Raw genomic sequence first — 20,990 nt, forward strand, 5'->3', positions numbered from 1 at the left:
CGATAACAACAAAGAGCAACGTACAAATGAAATTTTGAAAAGCATAGAAAAGTCGGATGTACCATTCTACGCAGCAAACGATTTTAAAAAACTTATAAGCAATTACAACGACATTTTCTGTCTACAAAATGAGCCACTTACTACCAACAATTTTTATACCCAGGATATAGAACTGACTGATAACGTACCAGTCTATATCCCTAACTATAAAATGATTCATTCGCAGAAAAACGAAATCGATAGGCAGGTATATAAAATGCTAAACGAAAAGATTATCGAACCTTCCATATCTTCTTATAATAATCCCATCCTACTAGTACCAAAGAAGGGTGAGGATAACTCAAAAAAATGGCGTTTAGTTGTTGACTTCAGACAGCTAAATAAAAAACTTCTCGCGGATAAATTTCCGCTACCAAGAATTGATACTATTCTAGATCAACTTGGCAGAGCAAAATTTTTTAGCACACTGGATCTGATGTCCGGATTTCATCAGATACCACTAAGCGAAAATGCAAGAAAATACACTGCATTCTCGACCCAGACAGGTCATTTTCAATTTACAAGATTGCCATTTGGACTAAATGTCAGCCCGAATAGCTTTCAAAGGATGATGACAATCGCTATGGCTGGTCTGACACCAGAAATGGCTTTCGTCTACATTGATGATATCATTGTAACAGGATGCTCAATTAAACATCATTTATCGAATTTAATAAAGGTATTTGAACGACTTAGAAAATATAACTTAAAATTGAATGCAAGTAAATGCAAATTTTTTAGAAGTGAAGTAATATACTTGGGACATAAAATAACCGATAAAGGCATTTTGCCAGACGATTCAAAATTTGAAGCAATAAAAAATTACCCAGTACCAACAAATAGTGACGAAGTGCGACGATTCGTAGCATTTTGCAACTACTATCGTAAATTTGTTCCGAATTTTTCGATCATAGCTCATCCATTACACCAGTTACTGAAAAAGAACCATCAATTCATTTGGTCACCACAATGCCAAAACGCATTTTATACTCTAAAACAATATTTAATGTCTCCAATTATACTGCAATTCCCAGACTTCACGAAAACTTTTATTCTAACCACTGATGCTTCAGACATTGGTTGTGGAGCAGTTTTATCTCAAAACATAGATGGAGATGAACTTCCAATTGCATTCGCCAGTAAAACTTTTACCCCAGGCGAAAAAAATAAAGCCGTAATTCTAAAGGAGTTAACAGCTATTCATTGGGCTATTAACTACTTCAAATCATACTTGTACGGTACAAAATTTATAGTAAAAACAGATCATAGACCACTAGTATACCTCTTCGGCATGAAAGACCCAACGTCGAAGCTGACTAGAATGCGACTAGATCTAAGTGAATTCGATTTTGAAATACAGTATATTAAGGGTAAGGATAACGTGGGAGCGGACGCGTTGTCACGTGTTGTCGTTACCTCTGATGAACTTAAACAAAAGTCGATTCTAATAGTGAATACGCGATCAATGACACGAAGTCAAAGATCCAAACCGATTGGAAAAAATGAGGAGTGTGAAACCAAGCCTGATCAACTTGCGATGTACACCACCGAAAACCAATCAGAAACAAAAAAATTAGCCAAAATTAGTACAATAATCGAAAAAAATTGCATAACATTTTCAATTTATATTAAAGCAAAGGAAATAAGAAACAATAAACTAAATAAAGGCATACTGAAGTATGAATATAAAATAAATAATGAAAGTCAAATTAGCTTTGCTCTTTCAGACATTGAAGAAGATATGAAAAAACTTCAAATAAATAAAATTGCGCTGTCTCAAGAAGACGAAATATTTAAACTAATTCCCATGGAAGTACTCAAACAAGTGAGTAATAAAACATTAAAAGCCATGCAAATTATAATTTTCAAACCAGCAATTTTCATTAGTGATCTTTGCAAGGTAAATGAAATATTGAAAAGGCACCATGAAACGCCAACAGGTGGACATATAGGACAGCATAGACTATACCTCAAACTAAGAGAAATTTATGTCTGGAGAAAAATGAAACAGTCAATTTCACAATTCATCAAGGCCTGTGAATTGTGCAAATTGAATAAAATAACTAAAAATACTAAAGAGAACACACTAATTACAGCTACACCATCAAAACCGTTTGAAATAGTGGCAATCGATACAATCGGACCACTACCAAAGACAAACAAAAATAACCGGTACGCATTAACAATGCAATGCGAACTAACGAAATACGTAGTTTATGCACCAATACCTACTAAAGAAGCTAACATAATAGCAAAAACTTTGGTGGAAAATTTTATACTAATATATGGTAAATTTTTAGAATTAAAAACAGATCAAGGTACAGAGTACAAAAACGAAGTACTAGATCAAATCTGTAAATATTTAAACATCAAACAAACTTTCTCAACAGCCTATCATCCGCAGACAATTGGCTCATTGGAGAGGAATCACAGATGTCTAAACGAATATCTGCGATCCTTTGTCAACCAGCACCAATCTGACTGGGATGAATGGTTACAATTTTATGCTTTTACTTATAATTCTACACCACATACAGATCATGGCTATACACCGTATGAACTAGTGTTTGGTGTAAAACCGAAACTCCCACAGGAGATATACAGCAAAAACAAAATAGATCCAATTTATAATTTTGAGCAGTACAGTAAAGAAATGAGATATAAAATGCAATTATCCCACGAAACAGCAAAGCAAAGATTACTAGCAAAAAAGAAATTTAGACAGGATATCCTCAACAAAAATATAAATCCATTATCAATAAACAAAAATGACACAGTATACCTCAAAAATGAAAACAGGCGTAAGTTAGATTCTTTTTATTCTGGACCTTATAGAGTTAAAAATATTTTGGAGCCAAATTGTGAAATAGAACATACAATTTCAAAACAATCATATTTAGTACATAAAAATAGACTAATTAAACAATAAACATTGTATACTTAGGCAGTAACTAATAATCATTATAACAAAATGACGTACTTGGAGGAAAGTTTTAGATGAATTCCACTTCGTTACATTCATCTCCCGAAGGGTGAAGGTGTAATATAACAAATTATCCCATCCTAGCATGATCCATTCTACATACAGTTTACATTCAATCCCAAACCAAATACGTATGGACATTTCCACGTATTTGGATATCCCGGTCATACACCTTACAGAAATGCGCGTTTGCATTTACCTCGACCTAAGTCCACCGCGCAGGCAGCTAGCAATATAATTCGTGATTGCTTGCCCTGCATAAAGCGGAGGTCGATAACCAAATCTATGACATCACAGCTGGGCCACAGCTGTGAACGTTTTTACCAGTCCTTCTCCATTAGCATGACATTCTCTCCCTCTCTATGGTTTTTTCCGATTTCTCCCGCTCCAGGTACGTCCGGTAGGAAACGATAAGTTACGGTAAGAACAATTGTACGGCTAGAGATAAGTAGAAATGGAAATACACATTCATTAATGAAAAACCAGTCAACCACTCTGGTTATTAATCCGAAAACATTCTACAATACAGTGGAATTGTAGAAGTATCATCCCAAAAATAGATCCTTTCAAATTTCTAGTAAATAATCTGAAATGTGACGCATTTGCATTGTGCGAAACTTGGCTAACTTCTGAAATACCCTTAAACTTCCACGATTTTAACATTATTCGTCTGGATCGAGATGATTCCTATGGAGGAGTACTTTTGGGGATCAAAAAGTGCTATTCTTTCTATCGCATTAACCTCCCCTCGATACCAGGTATTGAAGTTGTCGCATGTCATGTTACAATCAAAGGCAAGGACCTTTGCATTGCTTCCATCTACATTCCTCCAAGAGCCTCGGTTGGGCATCGGCGGCTCAATTATATCATAGAGCTTCTTCCCGCACCGACGTTGGTTTTAGGAGACTTTAACTCACACGGTACGGGATGGGGCTGTCTTCACGACGATAACAGATCAACTATGATCCATGATATCTGCGACAACTTCAATACGACAATCTTGAATACGGGAGAAATGACACGAATTCCTGCACCACCAGCAAGACCAAGTGCGCTAGACTTATCCCTTTGCTCGACATCGTTACGGTTGGGTTGCACGTGGAAGGTAATCCCTGATCCCCACGGTAGCGATCATCTGCCTATCGTAATTTCAATCGCCACCGGATTAAGACCATCGGAAACAATCAATGTTTCGTATGACCTCACACGAAACATTGATTGGAAATGCTACGCAAATTTGATATCTGAGAATCTAGAAACAACACAAGAACTTCCTCCGGAGGAAGAGTACACGTTTTTGGCTGGCTTGATTCTCGACACCGCGACTCAAGCTCAGACGAAACGTGTACCCGGCGCGAAAACTAACATCCGTCCCCCCAACCCGTGGTGGGACAAAGAGTGCTCAGAATTAAACGCGGAGAGAACTGCATCATTTGTCGAGTTTAGGAAAAACGGAACACCTGATAATTTCAGAAACTACGCGGCATTAGACGCTAAAATGAAAAGCTTGATTAAAGCGAAGAAAAGCGGTTATTGGCGTCGATTCGTAGACGGATTATCGAGAGAAACATCAATGAGCACTCTTTGGAACACAGCCCGACGAATGCGCAACAAAAACACCACAAACGAAAGCGAGGAATATTCTAACCGCTGGATATTCGATTTCGCTAAAAAAGTATGTCCTGACTCGGTTCCGGAACAGACAATCATGCGCGTCGCTTCATCAAACAGAAACGAAACACCTTTTTCGATGGTCGAGTTCTCACTTGCGCTTTTATCGTGTAACAATAAATCTCCGGGGTTAGACAAAATCAAATTCAACTTGTTGAAAAATTTGCCTGACTCTGCCAAAAGGCGCTTATTGAATTTATTCAATAGGCTTCTTGAGGATAATATTGTCCCACATGACTGGAGACAAGTAAGAGTTATCGCCATTCAAAAACCAGGGAAACCTGCCTCCGATCACAATTCGTATCGGCCGATTGCTATGCTTTCCTGTATCCGGAAATTGTTCGAAAAAATGATTCTGTTTCGTCTAGACAATTGGGTCGAGACTAATGGCTTACTTTCAGATACACAATTTGGTTTCCGCAGGGGTAAAGGAACGAACGATTGTCTTGCGTTGCTCTCAACCGAAATTCAAATGGCATTTGCTCGTAAAGAACAAATGGCGTCAGTTTTCCTAGACATCAAGGGGGCTTTTGATTCAGTTTCCATAAACATCCTATCTGAGAAGTTGCATCAGCATGGTCTTTCACCAATTTTGAATAACTTTTTGTATAATCTGTTGTCCGAGAAATACATGTATTTCGCGCATGGTGATTTGTCGACAATACGATTCAGTTACATGGGTCTTCCTCAGGGCTCATGCTTAAGCCCCCTTTTATACAACTTTTACGTGAACAACATTGATGAATGTATCAACACATCTTGCACGCTAAGACAACTTGCCGACGACAGCGTTGTGTCTATTATAGGACCCAAAGCTGCCGATCTCCAAGGACCATTGCAAGATACCCTCGACAACTTGTCGAAATGGGCTCTTCAAATGGGTATCGAGTTCTCTACGGAGAAAACTGAGCTGGTTGTATTTTCAAGGAAGCGAGAACCAGCACAATTACAGCTTCAACTAGGGGGTGAAACCATAGCTCAGGTCTTCACATTTAAATATCTCGGGGTCTGGTTCGACTCCAAAGGCACCTGGGGATGTCACATTAGGTATCTGAAACAAAAATGCCAACAGAGAATCAATTTTCTTCGTACAATAACCGGATCATGGTGGGGTGCCCACCCAGGAGACCTGATCAGGTTATACCAAACAACGATATTGTCCGTGATGGAATACGGATGCTTTTGCTTCCGATCCGCGGCGAACACTCATTTCATCAAGCTGGAAAGAATTCAGTATCGTTGTTTGCGTATTGCCTTAGGTTGCATGCAGTCGACTCATACGATGAGTCATGGAGCAATGGCGAACTGGGACGATGGCTACATTCCATTATCCCTAGGGTATCGACGAAACCTTGGTTCAGGGGGATGAACGTGAGTCGCGATTTCATTCGTGTTATGTCGCGGCTCATGTCAAATCACTACACCTTCAACGCACATCTCCGGCGTGTTGGGCTTGCGGAGAGCGGTCTCTGCACCTGTGGCGACGGTTATCAGGACATCGAGCATGTCGTGTGGTCGTGCGTAGAGTATCGTGACGCCAGGTCGAAGCTACTGGAATCCCTTAGGGCCCGAGGTAGACCGCCTGAGGTTCCGGTTCGGGATGTGTTGGCGAGTCGGGATAGTTTATATATGCTTCTCATATACCAGTACCTTAAACACATTGATATACAAGTGTAATGTGTTATCCCTCGCTCAGAAAGTATAAACTCCACCTACAGGTTCGACACTAACATCCGCCCGATTCTCTCGATCCCCGTCCCTGTCCACCATCTTCATTGGAACTAACAAGATCTTTTTTTGTCACTAACTTTTTCGTTACCCCTTCCCTATCTCTTCACCATCTCGATGGCAACTAATTAGATCTTTATCGGTTTCAAACATTTTGTTCCCACATCCCCTTTTTACCCCGTTTCCACAATATTTACTTTTTTTTTCATTCTCTTCCGTAACATCACCATCATCGTCCACGGAAGGCCGCCCCAGTCGAAAACCAGCATGCGGGCCACCCGCCGGGCCTTCGTAGCCTGGGGGTGTTTCCCGCGGACCCACGCGGACCGAAGGATGCGGCCAACATGGATCTTCGCCAACGGCATATGGAAGACCCTCATGCGATATTCAATTCACCGGCCACTACCGATAGCTTCTCGAGAATCCGCTACCGCTACATTACATAATGATACTTTTCTAGTTTTAAGTTAGTCGTAATTAAGATTAGTAAATACCCTTGGCATCTTAGAGCTTAAGCAATGTGCCTTAAAATTATACTATAATATTGAATAAAAAAAAAAAACTTGAACTCTTGGAGGAATATATACCGAAGCAATGCAAATGTCCTTTCCTTTAATGTTTATTTGACAAGCAACAACTTCTATACTAGAAGTCGAAGGAATGTTTAATCTATAAAAGGAATAACATTTCTTAATTCCTAAAAGCACTCCACCATACGGAGAGTCTCTATCAAGACGTATAATGTTAAAGTCATTAAAATTTAAGGCTATGTTTGATGTAAGCCATGTTTCGCATAAAGCAAATACATCTCATTTTCGACTATGCAACAAAACTTTAAATGAATCAAGTTTTGTCCTGATGCTTCGACAATTCCACTGCAGGACAGTGATTGGATTATTTGCGGCGGATGCTAAATTATCCATCAAATGATACAAAACCTGAGAGAGCTGGCCATTGAGCTGATAACTGTTTCAAAAAAGTTCTAGCTATTGGAAGGAATGTCGTTATGGTGGTCTTTAGAGGTTCAGAAATATTGAATACTGCGAAAATCCATTCTACAATTTCCGAAAACTTCAGTAATCCTGTTGGTGAATGTGAAATGGAGCCCACTGGATTATTGTCTGTTCTTGAGCAAGTTCCTGGATTGGTTTGTTAATTTGACAAACCAGGAGGCACAGTTTTTGGTTTTAAATTCGGCTTTTTAGCTTTAACACGGGGGTCTTTTTTGAAGGTGTAATTTTAGGTGTCTTTTTTGGTATTTTGTGGTTTGGTAATCTCCTCTTAACAGACCCTTGAGGAGTGACAAACGAGGTATCATCACTATTTCCGTCAAAGTCAGATTCCTCTGGCTCCGCAAGATTTGAAAAACGGTTTCCAAAGGGGAGACATGTATGACCGTTTTAAGCATTTATGCATATATGCGCTTAGACCGTGCTTTTAAAGAAAGCTTCATTTTGTCTTTACGCAACTTAAATGCAGCGCGTACTGAAAGATCATAATGAGGACTCACCCCACAATAAACACATTTTTCAACATCTTTATCGCGAAGATTATCCTTATGAGGCCCTTGACATTTTATGCACTTAGATTTATTACTACAATAAGTAGCTGTATGTCCGATTTTTTTACAGTTCGTGCAATTCATAACATGCGGTACGAAAAGACGAACATGAAGACGAATTTTAACGATATAGACATGGCAACGCAGATCCGGCAAATGTTACTCGAAACGAATCTGAGGGACGATAAGACTTTTTTCCATCGACAATAGATGCTGAGTACAATTTCTTGTACTCGAGTATCTTAACTCCCTCAAGCATGGAGTTTTTAAAACGACCAACTCCATTTTTAAGTAAATCATCGGCTGCCAGACTTGCTTCAGTCACAACACCGTCAGTTTCCACCTCCTTCGATGGTAACTCTATATTCAACAGTGAATAATTTACAGGTTACAATATCGTTTGCCTGTTTCAAGTCGTTGACAACAACTCGAATTTTATCTCTATTACCTTTACATATTTCTTTAACTTCAGAGAAATGTGATGTCAAATCCTTTGTAATTTGCATCAAATTGAAAATCTTTTCTTTTTTTCGAAGATAGACTATCCATGGCCCAGTGGTACCCTGTGGATAATATTTAGCCCTCGGAGTATTGAAGCTCTTACTAGTATCCGGGATCGGATTCGGATGATCTTCCATGAGATCATCCATTACATTAATTTTTTTTTGTAAATTAATAATACCAAAATGAAAACTTATGTTTAGTAAAATTTCAGTTAAAAGAAAAATAAAAAAAAATTAAATTAAATCTACCTTCTTGCTGTTGTCCCTGTTCCTCCATCGTAAAGAACGACGTGAAGCTCATCCAACGATTTTTAATTGGCAGTCTTCTGTCTTTTTCTGCTATCTCGGTTTCTCTGCCGTCGTTGTGGACACCACTGAACTTGGTGTGCTGCCTGTACCTTACCACAGGTACAGTGCTTTTGCACTTGGTGGCGATCAAATGTGATGCTTGCAGTGTAGCACCTCGCGATATATGTCGTCTCTTTCGATCCTACGCAGCGTACAAATTCTGGTACCTGGTAGATCAGCACTGGGTTGCTTTAGCACCTCTGTGCCTTAGCACCCCTTCGTCGTCGCACCTTTATGCGATGGCACCTCTGTGACTCGTCACTTCTATGCTCTCGCACCTCTGTGTCTGTACACCTCTCTGCGTATGAACGGGATAGCCTTCGTTGCTAGCTTTCCAGTCGGGAAACGCCCCGAATATTGCCTTTGCTGTGAGCAGTTTAACTACACTGAAAGAATTTACCGACCACAAGCTGAATGGTTTTTGCTTCATCCGATCCCCATAACGATTTTCAGATGGTATTAATAAGTCGGCCATTCAATTTCCCCTCTGTCAAAAGCAAACTGATTTGTATGAATATCATTGAAAATTTGTTTGAAGCACATACACTTATAAATTGAATGAATCCAAAATGTAGATGATTTTCGTTTCAAATTAATCATCACAGCAGCCATATAGGAAACACTATTCATTTTGTAGTGCGTATGAATCGCATACCATAAACCGAATGAATTTAATCTACACGAGTCGTCGGATGATATTGAGAAGATTTTCATGAAGTTTTATGTATTACGGAGTCCTTATAATGCAGATGATATTAAGATGGATTAATATTGAAATTATACAGCTGGAATGAAAATAAATTAAAATGCAAATGACCTACAGTTAAAAAAAAGTTTTAATTATGCTCCACTTCCATTTTTAAACATTTCTATGACAGTTGATTTGTTTACAATTGCATTGGAGTTCAATGAGTATGAATAAGAACTGGTCAAAGTGTCAAAAAGGTATCACAGTATATGGATATTTTTCATAATCGATGAACTGATATGTAACATAAGAGCTCCTAACAAAGGTGGAAATAATCAGATTTGATAAGAAAAATATAACGAAGAATGTCCATCACACTTTCGTCAACCAAGATGTTGAAACGGAATTTTGCGTATACTATAGTTTACAAAAATTGATAAGATTATTCGCAAGAGTGTTTTGGGCTGGAACCGCAGGATGCCTAATAAAACTATGAAATTTTGTACGAATAATTAAGTTTGGGCAATTTCAATTTATTGTATTGAAATAGTAACAAAGTCATAAAAAAGTTAATTTAATGAATAGAATTGGTTGAAGCTGCAATTTGTTTTCCTTTAATGGATTTAGATTTTTTTAAAAACATTTTCACTGAAATAATAAAAACAATAACATTGAAAGAAGAAGTAACAAATAACACTGAAGATAAAAATCATTTATTTAACAAAAATAAAAATATATTTGTTCAAATTTAAATTTGGTTTATTTTCGCATACGTGTTATTATAATTATAATTAATATATTTTAGACCGATCAGCACTATCACCCGATTCATCTGGAAGGCTTTGCTTCTAACCATTACGACGACAGTTTGTTTTTAAAATTTTGATCTGCTTTTTGAAGTTGGTCGTATTTTTGTTGTTAATAAAACGGTTCATAATAATCGAATGATTTATTGCCGAATTTATGTAAATCCACTTACACTGATTACACCAGAAATTACCGAGCGTACTATTTTTCTTTGAAATAAATTCCGAACAGCCCTTTACTAAAATAACTGAAAGACAATTGGTTCAATAGTTGATAATTTTTTAAAAAACTTACCTTCCCACTCCATGGTATTAAAAATAATATATTTAATGAGGCACTCTGCTTTAGTTTTAAAATGCCGAGAGCAGGGTTTTCACATATACCACTTAGACACCTGAGACAATGTTGCAGAGAAACCATAAGATTTATTGTTACATATTCATTGAAACTTTTGCATTGAACATAAGTAGACATTTCAATATTCTGTATAAACTATGTTGGAGTCGGTTGAGTTATCGTACTAATTTTCGTCAGGGTATTCAATGGATTGTACACAAACTTTTTACAATGTAGTGTGTAGGTTGTTAAGTATCGTAACAATTAAAAGCTTAATTTTTCTCTTCAACCATTTTCGGAAAAGAATCAAGTGTACAGTTTGAATATATTCACCATTAGGAAGCAGAAACCAATATAAGAAAAATATATTGCACAGTGAAAAATATATTTTATCATCAAAATACAATAAATTGTATTTAACCGAATAGTTCCGATCGAGAATCACTCATTTCCGCTGTGGAATTGGTTGGTCAAATGAAAAATACAATGGTTTATATAAGAAAATGTAAGAAAACTTTAAAGTTGAAAGTATCAATTCCATATAAAATATCGTTTGCTGTGAGATACACGACTTTTCCGTTTCCATTCAAATGCAAATTATATTACTGTTGAAAACCGTTATAACCTTTCCAAACGATTTCACACTAAATTCATTTAAGCAGCCAGAATAGTTAAATTTGGATAAAGTAAAAACGTCCAGCGCTTCGATTTATTTTTGTTATTTATTGTCTGTAAAAGTAATGATTTTAAAATAAATTTCCACGATTATTCAAAATAATATTTTTATTTACAATAAAATTGATTGATAGTAAGAACATGATTGACTTGTACACTAAAAATCTGCAGCAAAGTATGCAGATGATCAAGTTCTGTATTGCAATATAGTTACAGAGATTTGTTGGTTTCCATCTCCATAGCAATCCTGAAAAAAGACGCTTGTAAAAAGAAAAATCTCAGATTTGATCCATTTCAAGAGCATGCAGTAGCTCCATGGTAGAATGAAAACTTACTTGCCATATTTTGATCATTTTTCATTCTACTGATTAAGTCTGAGTTTTGTTTCTTAAAAAAGCGTCGTCATTCATTTCAATTCAGTTCTTTGACTCGATTTTCTATTAAACATAAGGGTCGGAGGTCGGAGCAAGTCTCCTCTTATCAAACTGATTGTTTAAGATAGTAGATACAAATAAAATATAATTGATCCGATATACGGATTCAAAAAGGTTTTGAATTTATTAAATCATGGGGGCAATTTACAATCCTAGAAAAATAGAATTGGCCACAATAATTGTTTGTCTAAAGCAGAAATGGCCCTTACAATACGTGAATTCTAAGTCTACTGCAGACTCTTACTTCACTGAATACTCACCAAAGTACTCTGACACCAGGTTTTCAAATATTTCCATCGAGCACCATTCTTAATCACTGATTACGTATCACCACCACAATACATATTAAATAGAAACCTTAAACGTAAAACGGTAAAAAAACGCGTTTTGTTTACATTCTGTCATTGACTTTTCTGACAAGTTATCCAAAAATATGTTAATAATTGGAGGAAACGCACTGATATTTAAGAATAAAATCCTTCAACATTGCGTATCATCAAAGTTTAATTTAAATTTCGAAAGAAGAAATTCTTCTGTGTTCGATTGCAAAATGAAAATAATACATGCATGGACAGATTTTTGTTATGGGAATATCATATAACAAATTCATTTCGATTTTATCCATTTTACATACAATTGTAATACAGATCCATATATTTATGCCAATCTTATAAATGATGGAAGAAAATCAGAAGAAATGAGTATAAAACTCATTTTTCGCTCATCATAAAATTATTCGAACTGTTTTATAATTCATTATTAGGAATAAACTCTTCTCAGGGATTAAATGACAATGGGTAACATACATTCAGTCTGGTTCATGATGATTAACACACAGTTCACGAACATTCCATACGTAACTGACAGTCATATAATATATGAATGGTAATCACACATATAAGAAGTAAAACTCACTGAATATTGATCATATGATCATGCAGATTGTTCTATCACTCAATAGTCGGAATTCTCAGTTATTTATCGCATTGAATGAAATTTCATTCAAAATGCGGCTGGCGTTTTCTTTCAGTGTACCTGATTTGTCTCGGTAGCAGCCGTTAACTCACGAGCCAGTACAATCGAAACACAACCTCTTCGCTTGAATGGTTTTTACTGAATGATTTCCAATCAAATGATGAAATAATATCAATAATTGATGCAAAATTGGCTGAGCTGTAAGTGTTTGAAACCTGACCACATTTCTACGTGTATTTTTTCTTGAATTTCTAATTTGCACCCTTATATAGAAAACAAAGATGTGTTCCACATCAAAACTGCTAAATGGAAATTACTTTGATTTATCGAAAACGGTTGCAACAATTTTCACAAACGTAGATTCAAATGAATGAACCTATGATTTCATAGATCTTTATGAAGTTTTATTCAAATCTTCACTTCAGATTCCAAAATTATAAGAAGAAGAGTGTTAAGAGCTTAAAGTTACCATTTTAGGTAACGATGAAACATAAATATGAATATGAAATATAAAAAAAATTAATTTTATCGGTATCAGACGGAGAAAACAGATTGGAAAAATGTCATGTGAATGCAACTATGTGATGAAAACCGCGAGAATGTTACCGCCGAATATTTTCGCGGTTTTCATTACATGCATTCACATGTCATTTTTCAATCAGTTTTCCCTGTTAGATACTAATCAAATTTAAAACTAACTCAAAACGGACGAAAAGCCAATCATTGGTAACAAAATTATTTCAAGCCTTCATTGAAAATGATTTGCATAGTGTAAAATCTTCAAAATTGATGCAATATACAGGTCTTACCATAGGTTATTGAGGTACAAATTTACTTGACTGTTCGGATACCGAAAATTGTGTTAGAAAATTCTGAAATAGAAATTGCGTCACTAGGTGGCTTAAAAAAGGGATTTCTAGGTTGTCAAGGACCCCGTTCGAGTACAGTCAAGTAAATAGTGTTTTACTATACAAAGATCAAGTTTAATTGTTTGGAAAGCTACACAGTAAAACACACGTTTATGAGGAATACGTATATCAGTACACAAAATACTACTGATCATTAAATCGGGTTCTTCACTCGAATCAAACGTATTCGTGTGACAAATAAATTGCCAAAATTGTGATTTCACTCGAGCAAAAAATTAGATACACATAAAAAAAGGTACAGTCGGATGGAAGGATTTCCAATTACATAGCTGGAAATCAAAATTTTACACCATCTGCGGAATCGTTAAAGGATTTACGTTTCGAGAAAGGAACTGCCGTCTCGGTATTTGCGGTATGCGAAGAACATGAAATGGGATAATTGGATTCATAAAGCGCTTCCTCCGGTATTTCATCCTTCACGCAGATGTACCGTTTTCGACATTTTATTTATTTCCTTTATTACTCGTGGTAGCAATAAAAATGATATAGGGAAATAGAACCGGTCGGATTCAGCACAGGTACCGATAGCTTAGCTAACGATTTGTACTCTGTTAGCATACCGAAGGAACGACGAGGAAAAAACCCCCGGCCAGTTATTCGTGCGTAGAATATCGAAAGGCTTCACTGCACACATTATTCTGTGAATGGCTTGGTCTGGTGGCTCTACATAAGAAAACACGGATGCTTTCGAATACCGTTTCTGTTTCCGGAACATTCGACGATCAGGAAATAGCGTTGATGAAGCTACCTTTTCTGTCGATTCCTTGCAGCATGCCATCCCCAAGATAGATAGAAGCTTTCTGTGGAGCCGATTCGCTTCAATAACATCCAATCCACGCTTTTATCGAAAGCGACACCAATCCTTTGATCAATTCTGCCAAGTCTGAATCGAACGAATTTTCGTTTCTGAAAATCTTATTAAATTAATAAAAATCACACAAAAAGCATTTGTTTATTTTCTTTCTGATTTTCCTTTTTCGTTTCAGAAACAATGTCAAATTGCAGTTCTTCCATTGGGCACCGGAAACGATTTAGCTCGAGTCCTGGGCTGGGGCAGTTCCTGCGATGATGACGCACACTTGCCGCAATTGCTGGAGCGGTACGAGAGCTCAAGCACCAAGATGCTGGACAGGTGAGTTGGCCTTCTTGTTGTTTTTTTTCTGTTTCTCTCAGCACATTTTGCGTGATTAGATTTTGGTCTTTACTACGCTACCATCCCATACCTGGCCCGAATCCCTGGGATATGGGGCTATTTCCGACTGCTGTTGCAAAATGCATAACGTTGTCGTTTGATACGGTCTTTGGTTTGCTCTTGGATTAATTATGAATGAACGGATGTATTGCTAGGTGTATACAAAATTTCAGTAAGCCAGCAAAACAATTTTCATATAAAACAAAGCAGGTTACGTGGCACTCGGAAATCGGAAGTATGTAGAAGATCTCATAATTTCGGTTCATAGGTCATCTTCGAGCATGCTTCAAAACCACAAACTGAACACATTCTGATCAATAAACAGGGTCGCGGGACAACACCCGAATATAGATTTGATTTATGAGCTCATGTTCCATGATTTCGGAAGCACGGAGTATTTTTCTCATGTTTTCCGCATGGTGGATCCAGCCAACCGGTGCTAATCCGGACACTTTTAGGAAATTGAAGAAAAAAACATCAATTTTAACTAGGGTTCAACCAAAGTTATTTATACCGTTGTGTAGCTTAAACCTGCAGCTACAATTCCCAACTTGTGATTTGAAAAATTATGCAGTAGTTTCTGTAAAACGTCAACGATGGAATGACCAACCAAAAATCCAAAATTTCAGAAACGACGGGGCTTAACCGGACACTTCTTGGAAATCGAAAAAAAAACACCAATCATACCTAGGTTTTTACCCAATTTATCTATACAGTTGTGTAGTTTCAACTTTCTGTTACAAATCCCGAGTCGAAAATTATGTGTCCGATTGAGCCCCACAATTATTTTATTTTCCATGTAATCGAAAGCACTTATTAATCATTGAATTCAGTACGAAATAATCATTTGAAAGCCCTAACCAGACCGTCATTCCAATGCATAGAAATAAAAAATACACAAAAAAATCTAAAAAAATTGATCATACGCACCGCATTTATGAAGTTTGCATGAGAAAATTCGCATGAACTGTGTTAGTACATTACGTTGGTATTAACCCGGCCCTAACCTGTTTTGCCGTTCGTTGAAGCAGACCCGACTTTTCAGAGCCATTAATATTCTCTGTGACGAAGAAATAGAGATATATGGAACGCAAAAATAAACACAAAGTCGACACAAAAATTTTTTCAACACAAATTTAAACATGTTGTGTAGTCCTACGTCAAAAGTTCGACTAAAACCAGGACTATTACTGATTCTAATACTAACCTAGTAGTAACCAAAAGGTTATGAAATAGTTTTGGAGATTAAAATGTGTCTTTCCTGCTATGGTAATTCAATTCAAATACCAGATTATCCACACATTAAGGCACCTTAATTTTATTGACATCTACACGAAGATCCTTCAGATCATAAAAGCGCAATATCGCAACTGCTATTTTTTGCACTGACTATTTCAAGTATGTGCACTGTTTACCCGGAGATGGCTATGATATTATCGCTCAGAGCAGAATAATTCTGCTTTCCTAAATATGAAGAAATTGAATAGTATGGACTACAAAAAAATGTTCCTTATGAATTCAATACAAACATTTATACAATTTTCCTTTAATTTCCTACGCCAACAGTAGTGTTGCATTTCTAAATCCTCAAAGATCTGCGACCTCATGGCGTTGTCTGGAATCAATCAAGTGGGTTAATGGAACATTAGACAATCTGTGGTATTAGCGCCCAAAAATAAACGGTTTGGCTACCATAAATTCTGTTATATGTTCCCAAACCGCTTAAGAAATTTCGTCAATTATGAATATCGCACCAACTTTAACAAATGTTTGCAGTATCCTCTTAGATTTGCATAAAACTTTCTGGACATGTGAGCTTTGTAACAGGTTTGAGATTTTTTTTTGTCTCTTTTGCTGCCTTTCACGACGATCTCTGGTGATGTGTGGTCGCAGCGGTGACGATTATGATCTTGAATACAATATATTGAAGGACAAATCAAACCTCCATTGACTTTTGACAATTTGGCATGAGCAGCAAAAGAGACAAAAATAAAATCTGAAATCAGCCACTGACGGAAAAGCGTATAGTGAAAAAAGGCTTGCGATGCGACTTGTAGTGATTGGTGGTGAAGGAATTATCATAGAGATATGACTATAATTAAACTGCGTGGCGCCCGAGCACAGTTGAATATGCTCGGTTCTACCGTTGAATTAGGCTGTTTCTTCGTGTGTTTCCTGCACAGGGAAGTTTAGTTGGCAAAACGAATTCTCCGGATAGGAGCTAGCTGAGCAATTCCAGGAATGAGTAGACGAAAAAGTGACAAAATCAGAATCGACCTTCTCCGATTTGGACGAAACTTTTCACATGGCTTCAGTATGACAAACCATAAGTTTTGAACCGATTGAGAGATCATTCCGACTCACGAATGATTTTTAAAAAGGGCGAATGTATTTTTGCATTTCACAAAAATTACCTTTTTCAAATTGTTGTAATTCGGAAACCGTTCATCGTACAAAAATGGCATCCAGGAAGAAGTTATAGGGAATAGGACACTCTAAAAAAATATACATTTTTTCTCAATAATTTCAAAATGAACCAAAAAAATTAAATTAAAAAAAATCAGGGTTTCGATTTTTTTGATAATTTTTATTTTAAAGCTCTTATTAAAACCTACAGATTGACGGCTATCCCATCCGTGCCTTTTGAAAAATGAAGAAGTTACAGCTAAAACTATTTACAGATATATTCGAAATTTCAAGTTCTCGTTGAAAGATAATCATTTAAACAGTAGAATATTATTCTACAGGTTAAAGGCAATAAATTTGTTCATGATATCCTTTCTTCTAAAAGTAGCTGTTCTTGAGATACTTGGATACTTAATTATAACACCATATTTTATATTTCCATGAATTGTTTATTTGCTTGCAATATCTACATTTACTACATGTACATGAATAATGAGCAAAACTCCAACGAGTGTAGAGAAAGTAAACCGTTGGTTACGGAATGATGGACACAAGGAGCCTGACAACAGCTCTGTGACCAGAGCGATCGAGACAGCACCAAATCCAAAAGTTCATTTACTAAACGAAAACAATGTTGACTTTACTCCTCTCACAGCTGAAAATTCCAATCCGTTACTTGAAACTACTTGATTCGGGGTCAGTAAAGACTGCTACGTCCCACAACGCAAGGTAATTTTCCGGCAAGCACAAGATCCGCTTAAACACTAACCCAGCCACCTGAGCCATTTCCATATCCGTGGCAAAAGCATCGCGGAGAGAACATTAAACTGGTAAAACCACCAGAAAAAGTACCGAGCTTGATCACCATAACGCCATTGACAACACCTCAATCTGTTACATTTAGGCAGCAAAGAGCGATTCCGAATCCGGAATTAGGCAATCCATATCTAGAAGAGAACTATTGAACCTTCTCAGATGCAATTCGCATCTCGACGAGTCATGTCACCCGATCTTCCGGAGTTTGATGGAAAGCCCGAAGATTGGCCTATATTCTTCAGTCAATATAATGTCACCACTCAGAACTGTGGATTCAGTAATGCAGAAAATTTAATAAGGCTTCAAAGCTGCCTTAGGGGGCATGCGCGCGAGTCGGTGCGCAGTCGATTGTTGCTGCCCAAGTTTGTACCCAACGTAACAGAGACCCTACGGATGTTATATGGACGTCCTGGTATCTTAATAAAAACGCTCTTGAATCGATTACGGCAGGCACCCGCACCTAGGATGGAACGACTTGAGACGCTGATCAAATTCGGAGTGGAATTACAGGGATTATGCGATCACCTGATAGCTGCAAGAGAAGAAACACACTTGAATAATCCAACCCTGTTACAAGAATTGGAAGACAAACTGCCTGCTCAGTTGAAGCTTCAGTGGGCTATGTACAAGCAAACCGTATCTAGGGTTACACTGAAGACTTTCGCCGAATACATGTCTCACATGGTATCAGCGGCGAGTCAGGTTACTACCTTTGTCAAGGATGACCATGATGATCTCGAAGGAGATAGAAAAAAATAAATGGAAACAAAAAGAGAAGGGTACGTTTCATGCTCATAATGCGAGTGCCGAAATAAAATCTCAAGTCGGGAAGCAAAATAATGAACGAGTCTGTTTTGTATGTCATAAATCCAATCATCGAATGAAGGAATCTAAACAGTTTATGGATTTGCCAGTGGACGGTCGCTGGCAACGAGTGCATCAATTCAAACTTTGTCGGACGTATTTCAATCAACATGCCAAAAGCCGATGTCGTTTAACAAACAAATGTGGTGTCGATGGTTGTGAATTTAGACACCATCCGTTATTGCTATCTAAAAACGAAAACAGTGCTGTCTGTACTTCTTCTGCGGAAAATCATTCTCGCAGGAAGCGAGGTTTTACCACACTTTTCCAAGTTGTGCCGGATACGCTCCACGGAAAGAATAGTTCGGTGAAAACGTTTGCATTTTTAGATGACGGATCGTCACTAACGCTCGTAGATCAGTCGATGGCTGATCAACTAGGTGATAGTGGACCCAAAGGTGAACTTCTTCTTTCGTGGACTGGATATGTATCTCGAAGCGAAACCAACTCACAAACCGTAACGTTTCATATCTCAGGAACGTCATCAGACAAAATGTTCAAGGTTTCGCGTGTTAGAACGGTTTCCAAGCTTAAACTTTCGTTACAGACACTGAACATGACATCTCTATTGCATCAGTACCCCTACCTAAAAGGATTACCCGTTGAGGAATACTCCAATGCGTCTCCTGGAATACTTATCGGTTTAGATCAGCTCCATCTCTCCTTACCATTGAAAAGCAAAGAAGGAAATATGTATGAGCCTGTCGCTACAAAAACTCGTCTCGGTTGGTGTATATTCGGTGGCCTACGTTCAACAACTGCATTTGGTTTTTCCTGTCATATAAAGACTGTCCCAAAAAGTATGGACGCAACAAAAAACCGCTGCCATTTCGCAATGGCTCAGAATCTGTCAATTTTTATGGCTGCGTCCTGTTGTTTACACTCTTCTCTAAGCACTTGTGCAGTTGTTTATTCGTTTTCATAATTTTGTTTCGAAATGCGTGGACTTTCAGCAGAACAACGCCGAAAAATTGTGTACAAATGGTGTACAGAACGTGGACTGTCACTGAGAAAGATAGCAAAAGAAGGAGGTTTCAGTTCGGGATGTGGCCAAAAAAGTGGGCACTTCGAAGTCAAATGTTCTTCGTGCCAAAGAACGTTTGAATCTTCGAACCTATAAGAAGCAGAAACAACCAGTCCGATACCAGAAGCATCGATCATGCCGAGGGTTCGAAAGCGGTACAATACGATTCTTGCTGGAAATTTGAACTGCATAATCATGGACGACGAAACCTACGTGAAACTCGATTACAAATCCTTGCCGGGACCACAATATTATACGGTGCGAGAAGGGCAAGTGTTAAACCAGTCCGAGACATCGATTGAAGTCGAAAAATTTGGTAAGAAAGCTATGGTCTGGCAAGCAATTTGTAGCTGCGGTAGGATTTCGAAACCCTTCACCACCACTGCTTCAATGAACAGCGAAATATACATCAAGGAATGTTTACAAAAACGACTTCAACCCATGATTCGAAGCCACAAGGTTACTGTTGTCTTCTGGCCAGATCTTGCTTCTTGCCACTACTCGAAATCAACGGTAGAATGGTATACTACCAAAAATGTCACTTTCGTCCCAAAAGACATGAATCCACCAAATAGCCCACAACTTTGACCAATTGAGGAATTTCGGGCATTAACGAAGGCACATCTTAGGAAACATGTCTCGGCAGCCGAATCCATTCAACAGTTCGAAAAAGATTGGATAAAAGTATCAAAACTTGTCGCCAAGAAGTCTGTACGGAATTTAATGAGAAGCGTTCGCAAGAAGGGGCGCCAGTTAGTCTACAATGGCTAAGTAGCAAATGTTGAGAATAATATTCTGTTGTTGTAGTCTAATATTATCAGTATATCGAATAAAATTTGAATATCTAACACTTGTGAATTATTTACAGCGAAATCAAAGTGCGTTCATACTTTCTGGGACAGTCTTTACATGAAACGTCAGAAAAAGGTCTACACGAAATCATTTGGGCAAGAGGATGCCGGAGCTGGGTCGATACTGGCGTCGTCCGATGAAATACGAGCGAGGAATATT

At 37.5% G+C, this 20,990-nt stretch overlaps 1 protein-coding gene across 1 annotated transcript in view; it reads left to right on the forward strand.

The window, feature by feature from the left end:
* Positions 1-20,990, forward strand: part of LOC131430731 (diacylglycerol kinase eta) — a 311,690-nt gene that overhangs the window by 251,551 nt on the left and 39,149 nt on the right. Inside the window, exon 7 of the mRNA XM_058595923.1 lies at positions 14,664-14,809. Coding sequence (XP_058451906.1) covers positions 14,664-14,809 — 146 coding nt within the window. The remainder of the gene's footprint in view (positions 1-14,663; positions 14,810-20,990) is intronic.

This window comes from Malaya genurostris, chromosome 2, assembly GCF_030247185.1.
Source record: "Malaya genurostris strain Urasoe2022 chromosome 2, Malgen_1.1, whole genome shotgun sequence".
Taxonomy (NCBI): Eukaryota; Metazoa; Arthropoda; class Insecta; order Diptera; family Culicidae; genus Malaya; species Malaya genurostris.